The sequence below is a fragment of the Chanodichthys erythropterus genome, chromosome 20 (genome assembly GCF_024489055.1).
Source record: "Chanodichthys erythropterus isolate Z2021 chromosome 20, ASM2448905v1, whole genome shotgun sequence".
In the NCBI taxonomy this organism is placed as follows: Eukaryota; Metazoa; Chordata; class Actinopteri; order Cypriniformes; family Xenocyprididae; genus Chanodichthys; species Chanodichthys erythropterus.
The window spans coordinates 36,462,421-36,484,528 of record NC_090240.1 but is presented as its reverse complement, the minus strand read 5'-3'; the positions used below and the strand labels follow the sequence as shown (position 1 = coordinate 36,484,528).

General features: G+C 36.7%; 1 protein-coding gene across 7 annotated transcripts; it reads left to right on the top strand.

The window, feature by feature from the left end:
• Positions 1–1,133: 1,133 nt before the first annotated feature.
• On the top strand, positions 1,134–21,245 carry LOC137009850 (E3 ubiquitin/ISG15 ligase TRIM25-like). Of its 7 annotated transcripts, XM_067372426.1 has the most exons (13): positions 1,134–1,418; positions 1,975–2,040; positions 2,148–2,204; positions 2,305–2,346; positions 6,138–6,839; positions 7,555–8,147; positions 9,620–9,700; positions 13,415–13,537; positions 15,676–16,527; positions 16,570–16,611; positions 19,171–19,276; positions 19,850–19,876; positions 19,987–21,245. In XM_067372426.1, exons 1-13 carry the CDS (start codon positions 1,403–1,405, stop codon positions 20,520–20,522), a joined length of 3,243 nt encoding a protein of 1,080 aa, XP_067228527.1. In that variant the 5' UTR covers positions 1,134–1,402; the 3' UTR covers positions 20,523–21,245. The 7 variants fall into 7 exon arrangements, with proteins under 7 accessions (XP_067228527.1, XP_067228526.1, XP_067228528.1 ...); XM_067372425.1 differs by having other exon boundaries at positions 1,975–2,022; positions 15,676–16,611; XM_067372427.1 differs by having other exon boundaries at positions 7,555–8,105; positions 15,676–16,611.
• The last annotated feature ends 863 nt before the right edge of the window (positions 21,246–22,108 follow it).

The following is a 22,108-nucleotide window of genomic DNA, read 5'->3' as shown; positions in this document are numbered from 1 at the left end:
ATATGCTTTGTTTTGAAATAAAAGAAAGTTATCACTGTTATCAGTTTGATTATTTTTTTGGTTTAGTTGGTAGAGACTGAAAATATACTTTATGTAGTCAGTTTAACTTCTAACTACTTCATTAGCATAAATGTTTTGCATGCAGTATTGCCAAAGCGACAGAAACTGTCCAAAAATATAGTACACAAAAATAAACAACCATGACAGAGGAACTATTAAAAAAAGTATATAAGGTGCCATTAATGTTTACAGTAATATTGCAATATACACAGTGAAGTGCAACAGAATGTGGAAATAACCTTTTAAATAAAATACTATAGCCACACACATCCGTAATTCCTCATTATATAATTTTACTTCAGATGGCATGTTCAAAACAATGGATATGTGTACTCAGTTTTGCCGCTCTGTTTTTTTTTTTAATTTTATATTTATTATTAGAATTTTTATTACTATGTTCTTGTTGTATTTGTATTGTATATGTGAACTGGAAGCTTCAGCACCAAGTAAAATTCCTTGTGTGTGCAAGCACACTTGCCAATAAAGCTCTTTCTTTTATTATTTCTTTGTCGTTTTCAACATTTTTACATATTAACTTGTGCCAAGTTTTCGCATGCGTTTTAAGGACGTGGAATGTCACACACGACGTCAAAACACGTGACAATATGACACGCATGCGCTGTCAACATGTTATGGCGCATGCGTTTTAAAGACATGCAATACGTAACATACGTGACGTCAAAATACGTGACGTCACCGCGCTACAGTCTGCAGCGAGGGGTATCTCCAACAGTCGCCTTGGCCGCCCTGCCAACAACGCTGTACTGTTCGTTCAAACCGCCGCCGACGGGAGGGTCAAAGTAAATAGGCTTGTTCGAGATGCACCAGCGCTGCGCAGACCGATCGGTGTATGACATCAAAGTACCGCGAGAGCGATTCAAAAGCATAAGGAGTCTACTGGTCTCCAATCGCTCTCGCGGTACTTTGATGTCATTCGCCGATCGGTCTGCGCAGCGCCGATGCATCTCGAACAAGCCTAATGACAAGTCGCGTCAACCAATCGGAAGCCTCGCGAGGACCTCTACATTCCAATTGGTTGCCGCCGAACCGCGTCATAGCTCATTACCATAAAGTTAACCTGATTTCAACTCTCCTCGACGCTCTCACCGTCCAAGACGCGCCGCCAGCTCTCATTGAAAATGAATGACTAGCGTCACTTTGACGCTCTCGCCGCCGGCGGTGTGAACAAACATTGTCTCGTTAAGATGACGCAGAAGTTTTGTCCCCTGCACCCTTCATCCCTTCGGATGATCCCTTCTGAGTGAAAGTCAGTCGTGTTCTCCTCTCATCTTCCGTCTCCCGAACAGACTTTCGCTTTCAGTTTCTGTCACGAGCTTGTGGAATGGCGTCTAGTTCAGGTAGGAATCAAATCAGACCAAATAAATGTGTTTAACAAGCTAAAATACCATACCATATTTACTGAGATTGTAACAGCATGTATATAGCCTACAGTAAATCTATAATAAATACTGAAAAATATCTCGGTACAGGAGAATAACGGAAATGCGCGTTTCTTTCATTGTAATCCAGTGCGCAGTTTGATCGAATACGTTTTCTTTTTTAGCAAGGCAGAATAGTAAGAAAGAGAGAGTCCTATAAATGTGATCCTAACTTAATTAATAATAATAAGGCAAAGTTATGTGAAATAATAAAGCAGCACAATTTTCAGTAACATCTGATTATATTAACCACTTCCTCAAAAAGGGCATTTTATTTTATTTTATTTTATTCACTTTTGGCATTTCACAACACTCATTTAGGGCTACTGCACTATTTTACTGATATTGTAAAAAGAAGCAGATTCATTTAGAAAAGTTTTTGAGTATGTTTGTAGATTGAAGATTATGAAGATCCACACGTGCTGCAAAAAAACTTTTCAATATTGTATTTAATTTAACTTTCTTTTATCTGTAGGAAACAGAAGTCAGCAAAGACAACACAAATATCTCCCCGACAAGGAAGGTAATAACATGACTGCTGGTAAACAAAACAAAACAAAACAAACAAACAAACAAACAAAAGATTGTACAGATGTAAATAGTATTGAAAATGAATGAAAAATGTATTATTTAATTATCCCCATGCAGGCAATAAACTTGTGCATTCTGAAAGAAAGAATATAATATTGAGGTGGAAAAATAAATGTTGGTAAATTGTTCTTTTCGTGTGAATTATTTCTTTAATAAATAAAGATGATAACAGAATTTGGTAAAAGTTTTAATTTCCATGTTATTTTATTTGCAGTTCAAAGAGGATGTGGAAGTCTATCTCTTGAGCGACCTAATAGTAAGTCAACAAATATGATAATTCATAATATTCAGTACTGCAAATATCAAAATCCTTGAGAAACTGTGTGTCTATAAGGGAGGTTTATATATACACTACTGGTTAAAAGTTTTTCAACTAAGATTTTTTAATGTTTTTAAAAGAAGTCTCTTCTGCTCACCAAGGCTTCATTTATTTGATCCAAAATACATCAAAATCAGTAATATTGTGAAATATTTTTACAATTTAAAATAGCTGCCCTAGTGAAAAAAAAGTATACTTTATTGTATTTTAAATATATTCCCTTTTTCTATAGTACACTGCAAATATACTAACAAAAAATGTACTATCATTAAATATATAAAAAGTATATTAGTATCATATTTTCACAATGCAACTTTTAACACACTTTAAAATAATTGTACTTTAGTATATTTTCTAAAAAATATATTTTAGAAAAATATACTTGAAGTGTAAGTTCAGTTTATTTTTTAAAAGTGTATTTATTTGCACTTTATAAAAATATATTTGAGGTATATTTTAACTGTGTGCTGAAAATGATCATTGTAACAATGCACTGGAAGTATATTTAAAAAATACATTATTTAATATCCTGAAGTTGTAGTGTATCTAATGTTAAATTTGAATATATTTTTTAAGTTTACTTCTTCATCCTTGGAATTCATTATATTACTTGTGCTATTTATTTCAGTATGAATGCATTACAAGCCCATTTAGTATATGCAGTGTAGCCTATACAATTTCCAAATATGTGTAGCCTAAATGTTTATTAAGTTTACACTGGCAGAATCATTTTACAATCGTACACACAAATCTATATTAAACAACACACCAGCAGCACAAGTAATGCGAAAAAATATGTTGAGTGGTTAAACTTATCGGAATTCAAATGTCTCTTCAACTTGGTCTGTGACCAATCAGATTTTGTTGCTCACTGCCTTCAGCCAATCAGAGCTGCTGACGTCACGGTCCTCGTCTGAATCTCCTCGCTCAGTCACTCAGGTGAAGTATAATGTCGCAATGTATAATTTATTTAATAAAACACTGAAAGCGCAATACATCGCTCAATCTTGGGGATTCTGACCAGTTCAATCAAGTGACATCACAGACTGACCGTGATGGCGACGACAACCGGCTAATCTAATGGCCTACGCGATCCTGAAAGAACCGGAGAAAAGTGCTGCTATTGGGAGGTGAGTTGTAGTCTACCAGTTAACAAACTTTATTTTATTTTCTTTAACAAACGGAGAGCGATATTTTGGCTTGATATCTCCTTTTTGAGTTTTTGTGTGGTGGTTTATGGCACATGTTTGAATGCAGCACCAAAACATTCATATTATTGGTCAAATCGGCCCGTGTTCTGTACGATATTAATTCATAAAGTGTTTTATGCTTGACTATGTACCGAAAACAATATCGACATGCCATTCTGATACAGTTCCCTGCTGCTAATCCTCATTTACTGTTCAAAAATAGTATTGGTTCAGTGACTTCGGTAAAGTTGGTTTTATATTCGCACATTCGGACATCCGTATTCAATAGCCTTGTTAATCACACTACATTGGACATTCACAAGTAAATATGCCATTAAAACAATACTTGCCTATTTTGATCGACTGTGAAAAATGTTGTAAGTTGACAATCGTTTGTTGTCAATATCATGTCGCTGCTTAAAATTCGCAAACATTAATTTATTGCACATTTATTGGAAAGTCTGAATTTATCAGAATTATCCGAATGTGCGAATATAAAACCAACTTTACTTAAGTGGTTCATTGTAGGATTTAGACAGACTATTGTAAACGTGAATAAAGAGTTGAACATGCTGTCTTATATCTTTGGTACATTCTGTCAACAGATGCTGTTCTTCACGAGTCTCTGCGGTCATCATTGTGCCATCAGACACAATGAGAAGCTCATCAGAAAATGATGGAATATAATGTGTAATTTGTATTTGTGTATAGAGGGTCACCATGGTCCAATATTTTTTTTTCTTTAATGAAAAACATGGTAAGTTTTGCTGAATCTAAGTTTAAATAAAAACTATTGGATTTGTCAATGAAATATGTCTCTTCATTAGTGATGTTGTTACATTTTATTTATTTTAATGGCCTTGCAAACAAATGCATTCAACTTTGGGAAAATGTGTTAAACTGTATTTAAATAGTAGCACAACTGTATTGTGTGAGATTATGTAATTCAAAGTACAGTAGTCAACATTTGAAGTGGATCAAAAAAGTTAGGACAACTTTGATTAAAGGTTTTGATCCGCTTCAAATGTTGACTATATTATACAAAGTATAAGTAATAACAAAGTGTATTGTTATTGACTGCAAAGTGTGTAATGTTTAATATTTGGAATAAGCCAAAGGTACTGAGCATACAGTATATACCATTACCTGTAAAATAATATATTCAGTGTATATTGCTTGTGTTTTCTGAAGACACTCGTAATTATTTTGTAATGTACTTAAATCACAAATAAAGTGTACTTATAACACAAAGTGTACTCATAACAGAAATAAAGTATACTTATAACACAAATAAAAGTATACTTATAATACAATGTATATTATAACAAAAAATATACTTTTAACACAAATAAAGTATACTTATAACACAAGTTAAGAACACTTTAATATCACTAATGAAGCATGTAATTAATCCCTACACAGACATATACTTAAAGTGTACTAAGTATATTTGAAGTTGTTCCAATTTAGCACACATAAGTATACTAAATATACTTAAAGTTGTATTTTAATACTACTTAATTTCAACTTAAATATACTTAGTACAAAATTAGTTGTTTCAAAATAGCACACTTTAAATGAACTAATCATTAACACACTTGAAATATACTAATAATTAGTCTTGCTGCAAGTATACTTAGTATACTTTTTTTTCACTAGGGTGTTGTCTATGTGAATATATAGTAAAATATAATTTATTCCTGTGATCAAAGCTGAATTTTCAGCATCATTACTCCAGTCTTCAGTGTCACATGATCCTTCAGAAATCATTCTGATATGATGATTTGATGCTCAAGAAACATTTATGATTATTATCAATGTTGAAAACAGTCGTGTGCAATTTTTTTTTTTTTTTTCAGGATTATTTGATGAATATAAAGTTCAAAAGAACAGCACTTATCTGAAAATGAAAGCTCTTGTAACATTATCACTACAGTTCAAAGGTTTGGGTCAGTAGTTTTTTTTTTGTGAAAGAAATGAAAGAAATTAATACTTTTATTCAGCAAGGTTGCATTACATTGATCAAAACTGACAGTATACATTTATAATGTTGGAAAAGCTTTATATTTCAGATAAATGCTCTTCTTTTGAACTTTATATTCATCAAATAATCCTGAAAAAAAAAAATTTGTACACAACTGTTTTCAACATTGATAATAATCATAAATGTTTCTTGAGCAGCAAATCATCATATTAGAATGATTTCTGAAGGATCATGTGACACTGAAGACTGGAGTAATGATGCTGAAAATTCAGTTTTGATCACTGGATATAAATTACACTTTACTATATATTCATATAGAAAACAGATATTTTAAATTGTACAAATATTTCACAATATTACTGATTTTGCTGTATTTTGGATCAAATAAATGAAGCCTTGGTGAGCAGAAGAGACTTCTGTGTAAAATAGTGTAAGATTGTGTTAACATCTCCACTCATCTCAATGGCAGTTCCAGTACCTTCAATCTGAAATCTGACATCTCTGTTCATGGATCACGGGTCGAGTTTTACTGTTATTTGTGTTCTGTGTTCCAGTGAGTGATTTGAGGATTGTTCTGCTGGGGAAGAATATAACAGAAAACAACAGAGTGGGAAACTTCATCTTAGGAAGAGCAGCGTTTGAGAGTGAAGCACCTGCTGATGTAGAGCTGAACATTGAGAAACACAGAGGAAAACTGAAGGACAGAGACGTCACAGTCATCAACGCTCCTCACCTGCTGAGGCCAAATCTGTCAATCACTCAGATCACACAGGGAGTGAAAGAGTGTGTGAATCTGTCTGCTCCTGGACCTCATGTGATCATACTTGTACTGCAGCAGAACGACTTCAATGACAATGACAGAAATAGGGTGAAATATGTGCTGAATAAATTCAGTAAGGAGGCTCTTAAACACACTTTAGTGTTGACTGATGAGAGAGAGATAAACAATAACGCTATTCATCAATTAATAAAGGAGTGTGGAGGTGAACATCTTCAGTTTGATGAAAGAAAATCAGGATTGCACTCTGAGATACTTGAAAGAGTGGAGAAGATACTCAAAGAAAACCAGGACCAATTTCTTATCTATGACTTGTATGAGGAAGCAGGAGAAGAAACACCAGAAGATGGAGAGAAGAGGAGATCTGGAGGTTCAGTCACAGCAGAAGAAGAGGGAGATTTTGATCATGAAGATGATGGAAAAATCAAACAGAGAAACAAAGAGAAAAAGGAAGTCGCTGTCCAAAGTAAAACCTTGTGTAAGTTTTGTTGGCAAGAAAGTTAGTTTAACCCACACATACACCACTCCAGACTAAAAAAACTTTTTTATTTGTCTGCATTAAATTTGGGGAGATTTGGTGAAAAATAAACTGAAAAAATAAACTGATAATAAACATTATAGCTGTAACAATGTTAAAGGCTCAAGCAAGAAGGAAGCAGGAACCAGCAAACTATGGAAGTAAAGTTTAATCATAAAATAAACTACAAAATGAAAGTAAAGCGGCAGCCCCTCATGGACGACTGCTGCGTATAAACATTAGGAAAAACTTTGATTCACCTAACTATCGCTTTTTTTTTTCTTTTTTTTTTTTACGATTTTAAAATTGATTTTTTTTTTATTCCACAATCAATATTAATTCAAATTAAATTTCTTTATTTTAGTCATTGCTTATAGATGAGGTGGACAGAAGTTACCCACTTTTTTTCAAAATGTGTCATTATCTATGCGTATCAAGTTCAAGCGGACGAGAGAAAGCGATGTGAAACTACTCAGCGCTTCAAAGAAAGAGAAACACATCGCAAAGTCAGCAATAGCAATCAAAATAGTTATCACCTTTTGAAAATGGCACTTCAGATAATGCAGCATCCATTTTAGAACATAAATTAAATTACTCAGTGTACATACCTTTTCATGAAATTTGCTTTCTTCAGCTCTCTTCGTAGATGATAAATTGTCATTACTTATCTTTTCAGTCATGGCATCCTCCAATGGTCCAGCACTAAATGAGGAGCTCCAGTGCTCCATCTGTCTGGAAGTGTTCACTGATCCAGTCACCACTCCATGTGGACACAACTTCTGCAGATCCTGCCTGAGCGAGTGCTGGACAAACACACAGACCTGCTTCTGTCCTCTCTGTAATGAAAGATTCAGCAGAAGACCTGATCTCAAGATTAATACAACACTTGTAAAGCTTGTGCAACACTTTAATAAGCTTAATCAAGAATCTAAAGTGTTCTGTGACATCTGTGATGAAAGAAAGCAGAAAGCTGTGAAGTCCTGCCTGACGTGTCAAAGCTCTTACTGTGATGATCATCTGGAGCCTCATCACAGAGTCCCACGTCTGAAGAAACACACACTGATCAACGCTGTGAAAAATCTGGAGGATTATATATGCCAGAAACACGAGAGACCTCTGGAGATGTTCTGCAGAGATGATCAGATGTGTGTTTGTCTGTTCTGCACTGAAGGAGAACACAGGACTCACAACACTGTTCCTATAGAGGAGGAGAGTCGAGAGAAGAAGGTAAAGAGTTATGGTGCGTTCACACCGGACGCGAATGAAGCGGTAAGCGCCAGTGATTCACATGTTAAGTCAATGCAAAGACGCGAATAGACATCCTGCGGCGCGAATTGAGCGATGCTGGCGTTTGACGGGCATAACGCGCGATTCGCGCAAAAACGCGCAAGTTGAAAAATCTGAACTTTGGCGAAAATTCGCGCCACATTAACCAATCAGGAGCTTGCTCTAGTAGTGACGTGACGTAGCGAGCTGAGGCAGAAATTCGAAACAACAATGGAGGACAAAATCATCGTCGCTTTACATCTTCATACATTTATAGAAACAGAAATAAAAAGGATCGTGTTTGAAAGAAAGTGAGTGAGGAGGTCGGACAATCTGATAAGTTGTAAAAAAACGGTCTTTACTCAATTTGAGCTATATATATATATATATATATATATATATATATATATATATATATATATATATATTAAGACTACAATCTAACTAAAGACGACCAATTGAGCTTATTCGCTGTAATTTACAATTATTTCCCCACTGACACGTTGTGTTTATTCAGAGGAAGTGTGCAGAAAGAAGTGGGAGAGTCTGGGACACATAAAGGAGCGGGAGAGCCCCTCTCATGATGCGAATTCGCGTCTGTTGTGAAGGGATTTTCACGCGCGAATGAAGCGAGTAAACTCTCAATATGTCCAAGCGTCCATCTACGCGCGAATAGAGGGTATGCATCGACGTCACTTTCCCGCCGAAAGCGCGCTCCCTCAGCTGGACTGAGTGGCAAAAGAACCTGCTGCGTGACTGGATTTAACAGGGGAAACTGCGAAAACGCGAGTAAAACTAACGAATTACACGAAAGTTTGGAATTGAATGTGTTCCTTACAACTTGTCAAATAAACATAATCCATGGTTTTATAGTATAGTTTTTGTCAGTGTTGTTGTTTATTGAAAAACACCCAATTATGCAGAATATAAGGTGGAAAAATATTTAATTGATCAGTTGTCAACACAATATATAACAATACAATATATACGGTATGATTTTACGTTACCTCAAAATCCAACAATTTGATAAAATGATAACTGCAAATCTTTCTGCAGTTTTTAAATATATACCTCAGGTTTTGTATCAAAGCTTTTTGTACAGTCAATCACAAAGCTCTTTCCCATTTTGGATGTGTTTTGTGTGTTTTTCACGACACGCTGAAAACCAATGCTCAAGGGGCTCGCACACCGGACGCGAAGCACAGCGCGACACGTCTTTCAAATTAGAAAGCATTGTTTTGTTTTTGTTTTTTCTGAAGGGGCTCGCACACCGGACGCGAAGCTGATTTTAAATCAGCTAAAAGTTAATTTTGTCAGTTTTTGAGAATGTTACCATATGTCATCTTCAAAGCTGACAGACATGGACTAAAAGCACATGAGACCTTTTAATTCATTGAGTCTTTAGATCAAATAAGCTAAAATTTCAGTGATAAATGTGTGTGTTTTTTTTCTCTATGTATCATCATCTGGTTCAGACACAGACAGATGAGCAGCAGATGATCCAGAAGAGAATGAAGAAGATTCAAGAGATCAAACACTCAGTAAAGCAGAGAAAAGTCCGTAGAAATTTTTCAAATTAATCATAATAACACTTTCTTAAATAAATTGTTTTGTTACCTCTTGTTCAATTTGCAATTTTGAGCCTATTGTAACAGTTAAACATCATAATATTTTTAAAAACGTTTCAAGTGACATGAGGCCAATAGATGAAGAGAGAATTTTCATTTCGTTTTATTAAACCGATTTATCACACTTACATCTGATACACAAAAACTTAAACCTAGTATTCTTTAACAAAGTACCTGAGTCCATTACTGCAGTGCTTCTCAACTGGTTTATCTGTGGGACCCCCATGTTCTCGTGGTCATTAAGCCACAACCCAAAGTTTTAGGAATTTGAACTAAACTAATTTATTTCTCAAAATTGGTTGACAAACACACACACACACACACACACAAGTACTGTTCCACTTAATTAACATAAATTGTAAGCATACCACTAACACAGATGAATAAACAGTATTAAGTTAAGGCTATAATATAGCAGTCCCAAACTAGTTTAATACAATAAAGAGCCACCACAGTCATCAAAAATATAGAAAATAGCTCAAAGGGAAAATAAAGTGGTATTTAGTTACCATGTTGAATACACAATACTAACATGAACTGTTAATAAAACATTTGGAAATGATCCTGATGAATAGAATGAACATCATACCTGCATGAAAATCCTTCCCAGCTAACACACAATGTACTTTTTAATAATTTCATGATTTACTAATTAACAATGTAACTATGCTGTTGCATGCTCATAATAATTTGCTCGTTATGTATGAAGTGACATACAGTACGCGCAATTGAAGAGGTTGCGCTATGAGCTCAGTACAACGTGTGACAGGACTTTAAAATAAATTTTTCTGAGGTTAAAGACTTTTTATTTTGTAACAACAGCAGATTAATAACACTGACATATAGCCTAACATCTAACCTGACCGCAGATACTGCACCTCTCCAAAAATGTAACACAGCGTCAATTCTACGCGGATCACGAGCGCTGTTATTGGTCTGCTAGAACCTCTCCCTGCATGTGTAATTGCACGTCGATGCGGACAACAATGCAGAAGTATAAATGAAAACCGATGCATAGCCTAAGGCACAGAGGCTACAGCATAGGTCTGAAGCAGTAGTATAGATCAGCCTTTAGAATTAAGGCTTTTTCTTGTTGTTGTTTCTTTGACGACACACTCCGCAACTCACCCAAAACAGTTACAACCCACCAGTTGAGAAACACTGCATTACTCAGGGATGGGCAGTATTTATGATACATGTATTTCAAATACGTATTTCAAATACAAAATAGTATTTTTTTGTCATTTGTATTTGATAGGTTTGATGAAAATGGCTTTGTATTTTGTATCAAACTACTTTAGTGTTTTGTATTTTTGTATTTTTAAAATACTGTAAAATACTTTGTAAGAAGCCTACATGATGACATCATAAAATTGCAGCCTCTGATTGGTGCCTGCTCTATAGTTTGCAGAGACTTGTTGCGATCAGAACAGAAAATTGATCCATATGGAAGATGGTGGTCAAGAAACGTGCAGGCTGCCAGCTTTCCATTGATTTTTAGCATGAATTGCTTTATTATTTAACAGTTCATGTTAAGTTTTGGTGTTCATTTTGGTAGTCTAGGCTAAATAGTATACCAATTTACATAATGTTCTTGAAAACATTACAGAGCAGCAACCCCCTACATTTATGATTAACAATCAAATGATTAATTGGTTAAAAAGTAGTTGCTATGAATACAGGTGCCATGAGTTGTCTTCTTATGAATGACTTGTTTGTCATTGAGTCAGTGTTGCTGATGCAAAGTAGGCCCTTTGTTACCAAACATCAAGTAACTAAATTAGGATACAATTATGAGTCATTTGCAAACATTATACCGTTGGTTACTTTAAAACTAACCTTCATCTGGAAGATCACAGGGATTTGTGAATATTTTGGATCTTTTATTATGCCACAGTCGCCGCTTTCGCTTCTTTTGGTCATGTGCATGTAGGATAAAGCAGCCCTGCTTATCATATTAGATATATTTGTGTGTTAAAAGTTGGTATAGTGCTACTCTGTGCGTTCGCTCGGCGGCTGCTTTGAGACACTTGTTGCACACTGCAGTAAGCTAGATCGATATTAGTCATGGTAAAACATGGTACTCACGGTAAATCAAGAAAACGAGATTTAAACAAAAAGAGTTATGGCCAGATTTACTAATAGCTTATGCCAGCGCAAAGCCTCTTTTGGTGTTAAAAAACTACTGTCGGGATTTACTAAAGACACGCAGTATAAAATTAGCGCTGAAAATGCATGGACTGAGTTGTGTTTGCAGCTGACCTTATTGCATATGCATTTTTAGGAGTTTCCCTTTCAGATGCAAAACTTATGGGAGGAGAGTATTTAAATGAATCTCATAATGCGATTTACTAATGTTTACGCTCGTCAATTTACTAGTATTTACACCATTATTTAACGCCCTAAAAAGCATGTCTGAACCCATTTTGTAACATGGCTGCAATTGTTGCTGTTAGGAGGAGACACTGCGGAGAACAGAGAGCGTGCGCTAGAAGGATTATTCATTTCTTTGAAATGCCAGAGTAAGACATTATCCGAACATATCGTTTGCCAAGCCATGTTGGCCTATAGGCCTATATTAAACTGTATTATACAGTATATGTGTATGTGTTTGTCAGATTACATGTTAAATTGCGCCTGTGTCGACCCACACCTGATGAGAACATCAGCATCAGGATTCAGCTCTGTTTTTTTTTTGCGACCTAACTCTAATTTGCACTGCTCTTGGTAGATTGCATTAATCATTATATAAATGATCTGAACGTGTCTGTGATCTTTAATTTGCATGTCAGCAGATCACGTGCAAAACTTGCTACTCTCATCAACACAATTGTGGAATTGCGCTCTCACGGTAATTTGCCCTGTTTAGTAAATCTGGCCCTTAATGTGTTAAGTGATATAACATGATGAGTTTTCTGTCATTGAATGTATCCAAACAGTTGCTTCCCTGTCTAATAAAACTCATACAGTACTAAAGTGTCTTTGATGTTTCCATGGTTTTTCGTCAAAATAAAACGGGAAATCGAAATCGACACACACAGTGTGTGTCCTGGTTAAAATTGTTTATTTCTCTGGATTTACAATTTCTTGGAAACATTTGGGATAATGTAAGTACACAAGTCAACAAAAAATATAACATTGTTTTAGTGGTTTTTGAATATTTTAATCTAAAAATCCTACATATTTGTGCCTTTAACTGGTTGCATATGTCAGATTTATTGCATGACTCGGGCAAAGAAAAGCTGTTGCTATCAAACATTGTTTACTTAACCAAGTCAGTGTAATGGTGAAGGGATAGATCAAATGGGCCAAATGATGGAAGGTTTGCGAAGAAATTTCATGCTCCCTTGTAAAAGTATTTTGTAGTATTTTCAAAATACAAAAATACAGTAGTTTATTTTCATACATGGTTTGGCTGCTGTATTTTGTAGTTTATTTTGATACATTTAAAATTAAGGTATTTTGTATTTTATTTTAAAATACATTTTGATGTATTTTTGCCCATCCCTGGCATTACTGAGTAAATAGTCTTCTTTTAGAGCATGTTTTCTGGCTTCTTGCACTTTGGGCCACAACTTTGCACAAGTTTTGCTATCTTTTTTCGAGAAGTGTTACTTGAACTGAATCTTACTCTTTTTGCAGACTCTCATCTCCAATGACTGTTTCCTTACTTCATCTCGAACCATCCATATTTCAAACTTGATGATTATTGGTCTGGGTGTCCTTTTGGTAGCAGCATTAATCATCCTGCCTAAACAATATACTGTGAGTGGGAGTGAGTGAGTGTGTTGCATTGGTTTAGCAGTGTAAGGTGGTTTGATGCTTTTGGTTAGGTGTGTCTTCAGCTGCTTCTTGAATGATGCAATGGTCTCAGCCACAGGCGCCGAATGGTCAAGCACCCACGGAAAAACTCGAGTTCCCTTTCAGTCATTCACGTGTTTAACATTACCTCTTTTGACGAATGAGGTCTCGCCCGAGAGCCCAACTACCTTCGAGTGGTAACAAAACAAACCAAAGGTATGCTGAGTACCTTGGTCTGCAGAATTTGCATCGCAATTTCTGCCCTGCTCTGTGATTATATAAGGAGCAGTGTGAGAATTATCGCATTCAAGTTTTCACTTCGTAGCTGAGCACTTCATTGTTGCTGTGCTTTCACCAGAGTGTGTGTAACTACGAGTCTTCAGTGGTGTTGGTGTGACGCTGTGGTTCAGCGGAGATCGTTTAAAGAGCTTCCTGCTTCTGTTCCAGCTCTGCGTCTCCCCTGGGTGCTTCAACATTGCTGAAAGAGCTTTTTTTCTCTCTCTAAAAAGAGCATACACGGGTTGAGTTTGCAGCTGAGTTTGTTGGTCCCTCTCATCAGGGTCCCAGCATCTCATTCGGGGCTCCGGCGGATGACAAGATGTCGATTGCTGCATCACTAGGAGGGCTTGAGTCCTCAGGAGATGAGGATTCGGGTGCTTTGCCTCATTCTGGGATGCCAGTGTTGCCTGAGTCTGATCCTGAGCTGACGGCCATGGGTAGCTTTCCCAGGTACCTGAGAGCATCAGGCTCCACATCAGTGTCCCAAGCACTCGAGGCTGGACAGTTGGTTCCTTCGGGCTGCACATGCTGATTGCAAGTGCTCCCCACTGGTTCCTTTCTTCCCGGTGGTGCCTCAGGAAGTCACCAGTTTGTGAAAGTCAAGTCAAGTCAAGTCAAATTTTAGTTATTATTTTAGTCTAGATTTAAACTGACAGAGTTCTATTAGCACTGCAGAGAGCTCCCTTCAAGCCTTTGCTCTCAGTCGAGCTGAAGTTTCTTTTAAAACTGTGCTCCTGACGGCTTTGACCTCTGACCAGCTCTTTGTTTGTTACGGACACCAGAAGAAGGGAAGACTGTTTCCAAGCAAAGGTTGTCCCACTGGATAGTGGATGCTATAGTCTTGGCTTATGAGGTTCAAGACCTGCCATGCCCCCTATAGGTGAAAGCTCACTCAGCCAGGAGTGTTGCTGCCTTCTGGGCACCGGCGCATGGCGCCTCACTAACAGATATTCCAAGATTCTATTATCTCCGTGTAGAGCCCATGTCCTCCCGTATACTCGCCTCTTCGGGCCAGTAAGTAGGACCTGCTCGGTGTCAATTCATTTGCTGCCCCATTCCACTCCACGGACTGGATGCTTGCGCTTTTCTCCTCAGGTGAGTTCCACAGTTTCTCCAGCACTGTTGATGTGCGCTTTAGACCATGCGCTTAGATCATTAAAATACCGCCCATAACATTGAATGTAACCGACTGAAAGGGAACGTATCTGTTACATGTGTAACCCTCTTACCCTGAAGGAGGTAATGGAGATGCTACGTCCCCTTGCCACAATCGCTGTCACGCAATCGCCGGGTCACACAGCTTGGCTCCTCAGTGAAGACTTAAAATGCGAGTATGCTCGTGCTGATCCTTATATAGCCACAGAATGGGGCGGAGATCACGATGCAAATTCTGCAGACCAAGGTACAGTTTTGTTACCACTCAAAGGTAATTGGGCTCTTGGGCGAGACCCCATTCGTCAGAATGATCTAACGTAATGCCTCCATTCCCTCCTTCAGGGAATGATGGTTACACAAGTAACCAAGACATATTCTCCATTAATTTTAACCAGTAAAAACAACAAGACTTCAGTCTCTTTTTTTATAGTTTATTTGAGGCCGTTTCTATGCCTTTCTTTTAAAGACAAATGTTGACAGTACAGCAGAACAGTAAAGCCCATCTTCTTTGATTTGATTGCCCATCTCAGTCCACTGTTAGAATGCAGAGGCAAACCACCTTAAAACTTAAAATATAACTTTTAACTTTGTGTGTGTGGGGGGGAACACAGATATAGAGAAATTATCCACTGTTGAGCTCTTTCACTGATCTGATCCAATCCATTTAGAGATGTCAGCCTGAGCAGCTGAAGATGAAGGAACAACAAAAAAAAGAAGCAGAGAAACAGGGTGAAGATCTCATTAAAGAGCTGCAGCAGGAAATCACTGAGCTGAAGAAGAGAGACACTGAGCAGGAGAAGAGAAACACTGGACTGGAGAAGAGGAACACTGAGCTGGAGAAGAGGAACACTGAGCTGGAGAAGAGAAACACTGAGCTGGAGAAGAGAAACACTGAGCTGGAGAAGAGGAACACTGAGCTGGAGAAGAGGAACACTGAGTTGGAGAAGAGAAACACTGGACTGGAGAAGAGGAACACTGAGCTGGAGAAGAGGAACACTGAGCTGGAGAAGAGGAACACTGAGCTGGAGAAGAGAAACACTGAGCTGGAGAAGAGGAACACTGAGCTGGAGAAGAGGAACACTGAGCTGGAGAAGAGAAACACTGAGCTGGAGAAGAGAAACACTGAGCTGGAGAAGAGGAACACTGAGCTGGAGAAGAGGAACACTGAGCAGGAGAAGAGAAACACTGAGCTGGAGAAGAGGAACACTGAGCTGGAGAAGAGAAACACTGAGCTGGAGAAGAGAAACACTGAGCTGGAGAAGAGGAACACTGAGCAGGAGAAGAGAAACACTGAGCTGGAGAAGAGGAACACTGAGCTGGAGAAGAGAAACACTGAGCTGGAGAAGAGAAACACTGGACTGGAGAAGAGAAACACTGAGCAGGAGAAGAGAAACACTGAGCTGGAGAAGAGGAACACTGAGCTGGAGAAGAGGAACACTGAGCTGGAGAAGAGAAATATTGAGCAAGTGAAGAGAAACACTGAGCTGGAGAAGAGAAACACTGAGCTGGAGAAGAGAAACACTGAGCTGGAGAAGAGAAACACTGAGCTGGAGAAGAGAAACTCTGAGCTCTCACAAACTGACGGTCATCTCCACCTCATACAGGTATGTGAACATCTGCCATCATGTACAATATTACAGGACAAACACTGTTTTCAATCCTAGCTGCCACTGTAACTGAACAGAATGAAACCGTAATAAACTCATTAAATAATTAAAGGTGCAGTGTCTAAATTTTAGCGGCATCCAGCGACATTGATGTTCACAAATGATTTATCTGGAGTCCGAGTCAAGTCTGGAGTCTTTTGTCATGGGTCCGAGTCGAGTCTCGAGAAAAAAAAAAAAAAATTCTCAAATCCTTTTTTTTATCCTTGTTGTATTATATATACAAAATAATATGATCCTTGTATAATCTGTTTTGTTTGAAATTAAGGTCCTATGGTGTAAGGGATAATGTACATCCAGCTTGTTATTTTATATTATAATTATATTATATTATACCGTTATAATGTACAAAACAATCATCCTGGCAACACGAGTAGTCATTTTCAAAACAGTTGCTAAGTGGACGCAAAATGGCGCCAGTGAGTCACTGTTTGCTATACAGCAGTTTATTGTACAGCTTCGTTGTTAGTGATGACAGTACACATGCTGATTGTGATTCATTAAAAGATGAGCTTTAAGTAATAAATGGATTAACATCTCTTTCTATCTCTCTCTTATAGACACACATTTAAAAAGAGAAAAACTGCATATACTACGAAAAGATTGATAAAAATGTTGTTTTCATTCCAGCGTCTTTAATTGTTTTCCCGCATTCTGTGCATCTAGCCGATATCCGACATGTTAATAAACTCAAATGAAAGAACATAAGGCATGGTGTCTCCTGCCATTTTTCATGGGACTCTTATGACATTTTTTTAAGCACAAACATAAACAAATTCTATGACAAGAGTCCGATCTACCACGGCATGTAGATAAATATATGTGATGCAGATATTATAAACAACACAAATTATTTATTGTATCAGTAGTTAAGGGTAAAAGACTTGAGTTGTTTTTTAAATATTCACAATTGTTTTGTGTTGAGTTAAGTCTGAAGTCATTTCACATCGAGTCACTAACTCGAGTGCCCATCTTTGTCCTGCGGTGAGGTTGCTCCCTTTCGGAGCAAAATAGAGAAGCTACGGTGGCCGTCTGGCTGACACAAAGCAAAGATGTCATCATCTGAGACAGAGAGTACATTTGCCAGTCAAGCAATAAGGTTTCTTCTTCTAACAAAGAACAGTCTCTGCTTCTAATAAACCAAATGACTACTACTACTACTATTTGTGTGTATTCAACGTAGTGATGATGCAAGCTGCCTCTAAAAACATGAATGATTTAGAACAACAACAACATAGTGATCAAACACGCTCTGTAGAGCAGTTTGTTCATTTAGGGCAGCTGTAGAAACATGCCGCGGTGTATGTAGATAGAAACGACTCATTCTAATAAACACATAATGGTTCATTAAGTAAGGTCTTTATACACCACTGAAAACAAAATTATGTATAATATATTGCATTTCTGTCAATAAATCCTCCCAAATTTTACACATTGCACACTTCTCAACTCTAAGTCCTAGAGACCCAGGACTGAAGTTATGAATGTTTCAGAAGTACTGACTAGAAAAATATGTGTGTGTGTGTGTGTGTGTGTGTGTGTGTGTGTGTGTGTGTGTGTGTGTGTGTGTGTGTGTGTGTGTGTGTGTGTGGCATGCAGTCCATATAAGCCATCCGTGGACTCGCTGATTAATATTATCACTATATATATATATATATAATAAAAGTGAGCCAGCTATTTCTTATCATGGTAATTATTGTGCCTGTAGCCCCAACAGCAGCGGCGCCTTTTACCCCAAATATTACCCCGTTATTAAAAACTGTTGCTTTAATTACCTTGAACAAAAAAAAAAAGTCATTTTTTTTAACTTCTGGAAGTCATTAACAAGACCTTTGTCTCAAAATATAGTCAATAATAATCTCCTTTGCTAAATAAATCTACAACATTTCTAAAAACATTAAATATTAGATCAAATTAGCACAGAATCAACATTGCATTGCTGTCTGTGATCGAGTCAAGGAAGAATCTGTCATGATCACTAGTGAGAGTGCCCTATCGGTCACTAGAGGGCACACCATCCCGGACTCTTGTTTTCACCCATTGGACTACATTACCCATAACACACTTCCCGGACTCATTAACCCATTTCATTGCACCAAGCTGTTTTGTGTTTCATCGTTAGTGTCTATTTATACTTGGTTTGTTTTTACTTTTGTTATCGTGATTTCATTTCATGTCACCTGCTTCCGTTTTTTGTCACTGGCTTTTGTTTCTGTTTCTTTTGTTTATTATGGACTGTTTTGTGGAGTTGCCTGTTCTGGATTATGCCTGTTCTGGATTATGTTTATTGGACTACCCCATTAAAGCTGCACTTGGATCTTACCTTCTTGTCTCTGTGCTAACGTGACAGAATCAGACAAATTTCCAAGTGCCTCAACAAAAGAAAAGTGCTGAGCTCAATTTTTGTCCCATCTTGTTTTTTAAAAGAGAATAAAATCAAATGCACCTTTCCCCCCGTTGTACTCTTTATATATAATAGTTTTCTCTGTCCTGCTGTAGATGTACTTGAACACCCTTTCACACAGTAATGACTCTGATGTGAACTCTCTGAAAAGAGCTCTGACTGAACTGAAGGAACAGCTAAAAGAAAAACTCACTCAAACTGGTATGTGAAGATCAAACACAGGGTTCTTGTCAGTAACTAAGAAAATACATTTAAAAATAAGTGTTAAATTAATTTTAAGCATCTGTGATGTGCTGGTGATTACCACATTATTAAAATCTTTTAACTACAACTCACGTCATAACCAGTTACAGAAGTATTATGATAACTTTAGTGACATGTAAGTCACATGACATAACTATCCCTGTACAAACTCTAATACAGGATCATGTCACTGACAAAGAATCTGACTACTAAATAAACTGTCTAAAAAGTTTTCCCTCCTCACAAGGAGAATTTAGACACTTAACAGCAAAAGTAATGCATTTTTTTTTTACACTGAATGATTATTGTTACAGCTTTAATAAAAACACAAACTTGACATTTCTGCTTTTAAACCCTCTGTTATGATCGTCTCATAGACCTTCATTGTAAGTGCATTAATGTTAAACACATTCTGTTTCACAAACTGATGAACGATCAACATTTACATTCGCCTGATGCTGTTAATAGAGAGAAACTCAGTGAAATATTCCTGTTACTAATTCATCATTATATTGTCATCTGTGTTCACAGAGTTGAAGTTTGTGCAGAAGTTTGCAGGTACAGTGAGACTGACACCAATACACTCACAATACTTTTGATTATAATGTGTTTTACACGCATGAAAATGTTTGTTCTGAAGTTGATTGATAATGTCTGATCTCTCTCAGTGGATGTGACTCTGGATCCTGATACAGCTTATCCATATCTCATCCTGTCTGATGATGGAAAACAAGTCAGTCATGGAGATATTAAGCAGGACGCCCCAGAAAACCCAAAGAGATTTTATGTCTGGTTTTGTGTTCTGGCAAAGCAGGGATTCAGTTCAGGGAGATTTTACTATGAGGTGCAGGTGAAGGGAAAGACTGGGTGGGAATTAGGAGTGGCCAGAGAATCCATTAGCAGGAAGGACATCTGGCTGTGTCCTGAGAACGGATACTGGACTGTGACTCATTGGAATGAGAATCAATATGCGGCTCGTGAAAGTCCATCTTTCTTTTTATCTCTGACAGTGAAACCTGAGAAGGTGGGAGTGTTTGTGGATTATGAGGAGGGTCTGGTCTCTTTTTATGACGTGGACTCCAGATCTCTTATCTACTCTTTCACTGGTCAGACTTTCACAGACAAACTCTATCCATATTTTAACCCATTCCTTAATTATAAAGGTAAAAACTCAAACCCACTGATCATCACACCTGTCAACTGAAACAAACTAAAAACATCAAATATCAAATGATTAAATATGCATTTGCACTATCAAGTATATTTTACCTACAAATATGAAGAAAATTCAAATTTGACACAAGTGCAAAAAACAAATATATATTCAGGCCCTTAGAAAAAATCAGTCACTGACAAAACATGAACAATAATGAAATATTTGTGAGTTATATGTACATGTAAATGGCCAATTTGTTACACATCTATATATTTCTTTTTGTTTTTCATTAATACTTTGATATTCAAATCTACTATGAAATTGTTTCTACATGATATTTTTGAAGCCATTTTCTCTCTCCTCTCCAGCTGTTAATATTGAATTACTTGTGAAATATTGTGATTTTTGGTTTATATTGTAATATCTGAATAAAGGCAAGCGTTCAATTCTATAACTGATACTGATTGTAAACTAAATTGTTTGCTAATAAATATATAAATACACATTGGAGAATGATTTGAGTTCATGAACATCTGCTCACAGAAACAACAGACAGAATATGAATAAAACAGGATCTTTATTGACTTTCATCAGTTGTGAATGAAAATACTGAAATATTATTTAGTGTAGATGATCATTAAATCTAGTAAATATTCTTCAAGAGAAGTGAGAGCATTAGAAAGCTTCACAATGAAAGAGTTTTTCACTTTGGTTTGAGCACAATATCGGTGAATCCGTGAACCTGAGTGAGCTGACGGCAGTCCATCGATGCCAGGAGCTTCTGAGAGCCGGAGACGGTGGGAACAAACTTCATCAGCACCAGTCAGAGAGGAACCAAGAGTGACAACGACTGCAGCACATCTCCAGTAAACACTGTTCGACTGAAGACTCTCCTTTATTTACTGAAAAGGTTAGTAAAATGATCAAATGTTTACTGTCCAATTAATGTTTATCAATTAGATATCTATAACATTAGTAACTTTAGAGTAAATCATGCAGAAGTTCACTAGTGTTTTAGGCTTTACAATGAATTTGTGAATGATTGTACATAAAAAATAAATTAAAAAAAAAACATTTGTAACATGTATTTACTACCCGATTTACTATATGGAAGAGTTGTGTGAAAGAGTCTAAACTGACTACATGTTAAGATTTATTTGTTTGCTTGCTTATTTGCTGTTAATGAGTGTTTATATTGGTGACTATATAAATTTCAGTGAACTTTAAGTTTAATAGCTAAGTTTCTTTCCCATTTGTTGCAGTTGTTTCAGGTCATATTGAAAAGACTTACAACTTTTATTTTAGCCAGTTCGACTGGACAAACACTTGTTCAAGATGAGCCAAGGCGGTCGTAAAATTGGTTTTCAAAATCATTATTCAAATGATATTTTTTTCATAAAATGGAAGTTACCTGTGTTTATCTCACACAGACAGATGTTCATCAGATGATTGAGGACAGAATGAAGAAGATTCAAGAGATCAAACACTCAGTAGAGCTGAGAAAAGTGAGAGGAAGTTAAAAATACACAATTTATATTGCATTATAATATAATTCAATCTGCTTAATAAAGTTGCATAAAATAGAGTTAAAAAAGCTTTTAAGTGACATGATGAAGTAGATGAAGAGAGAATTT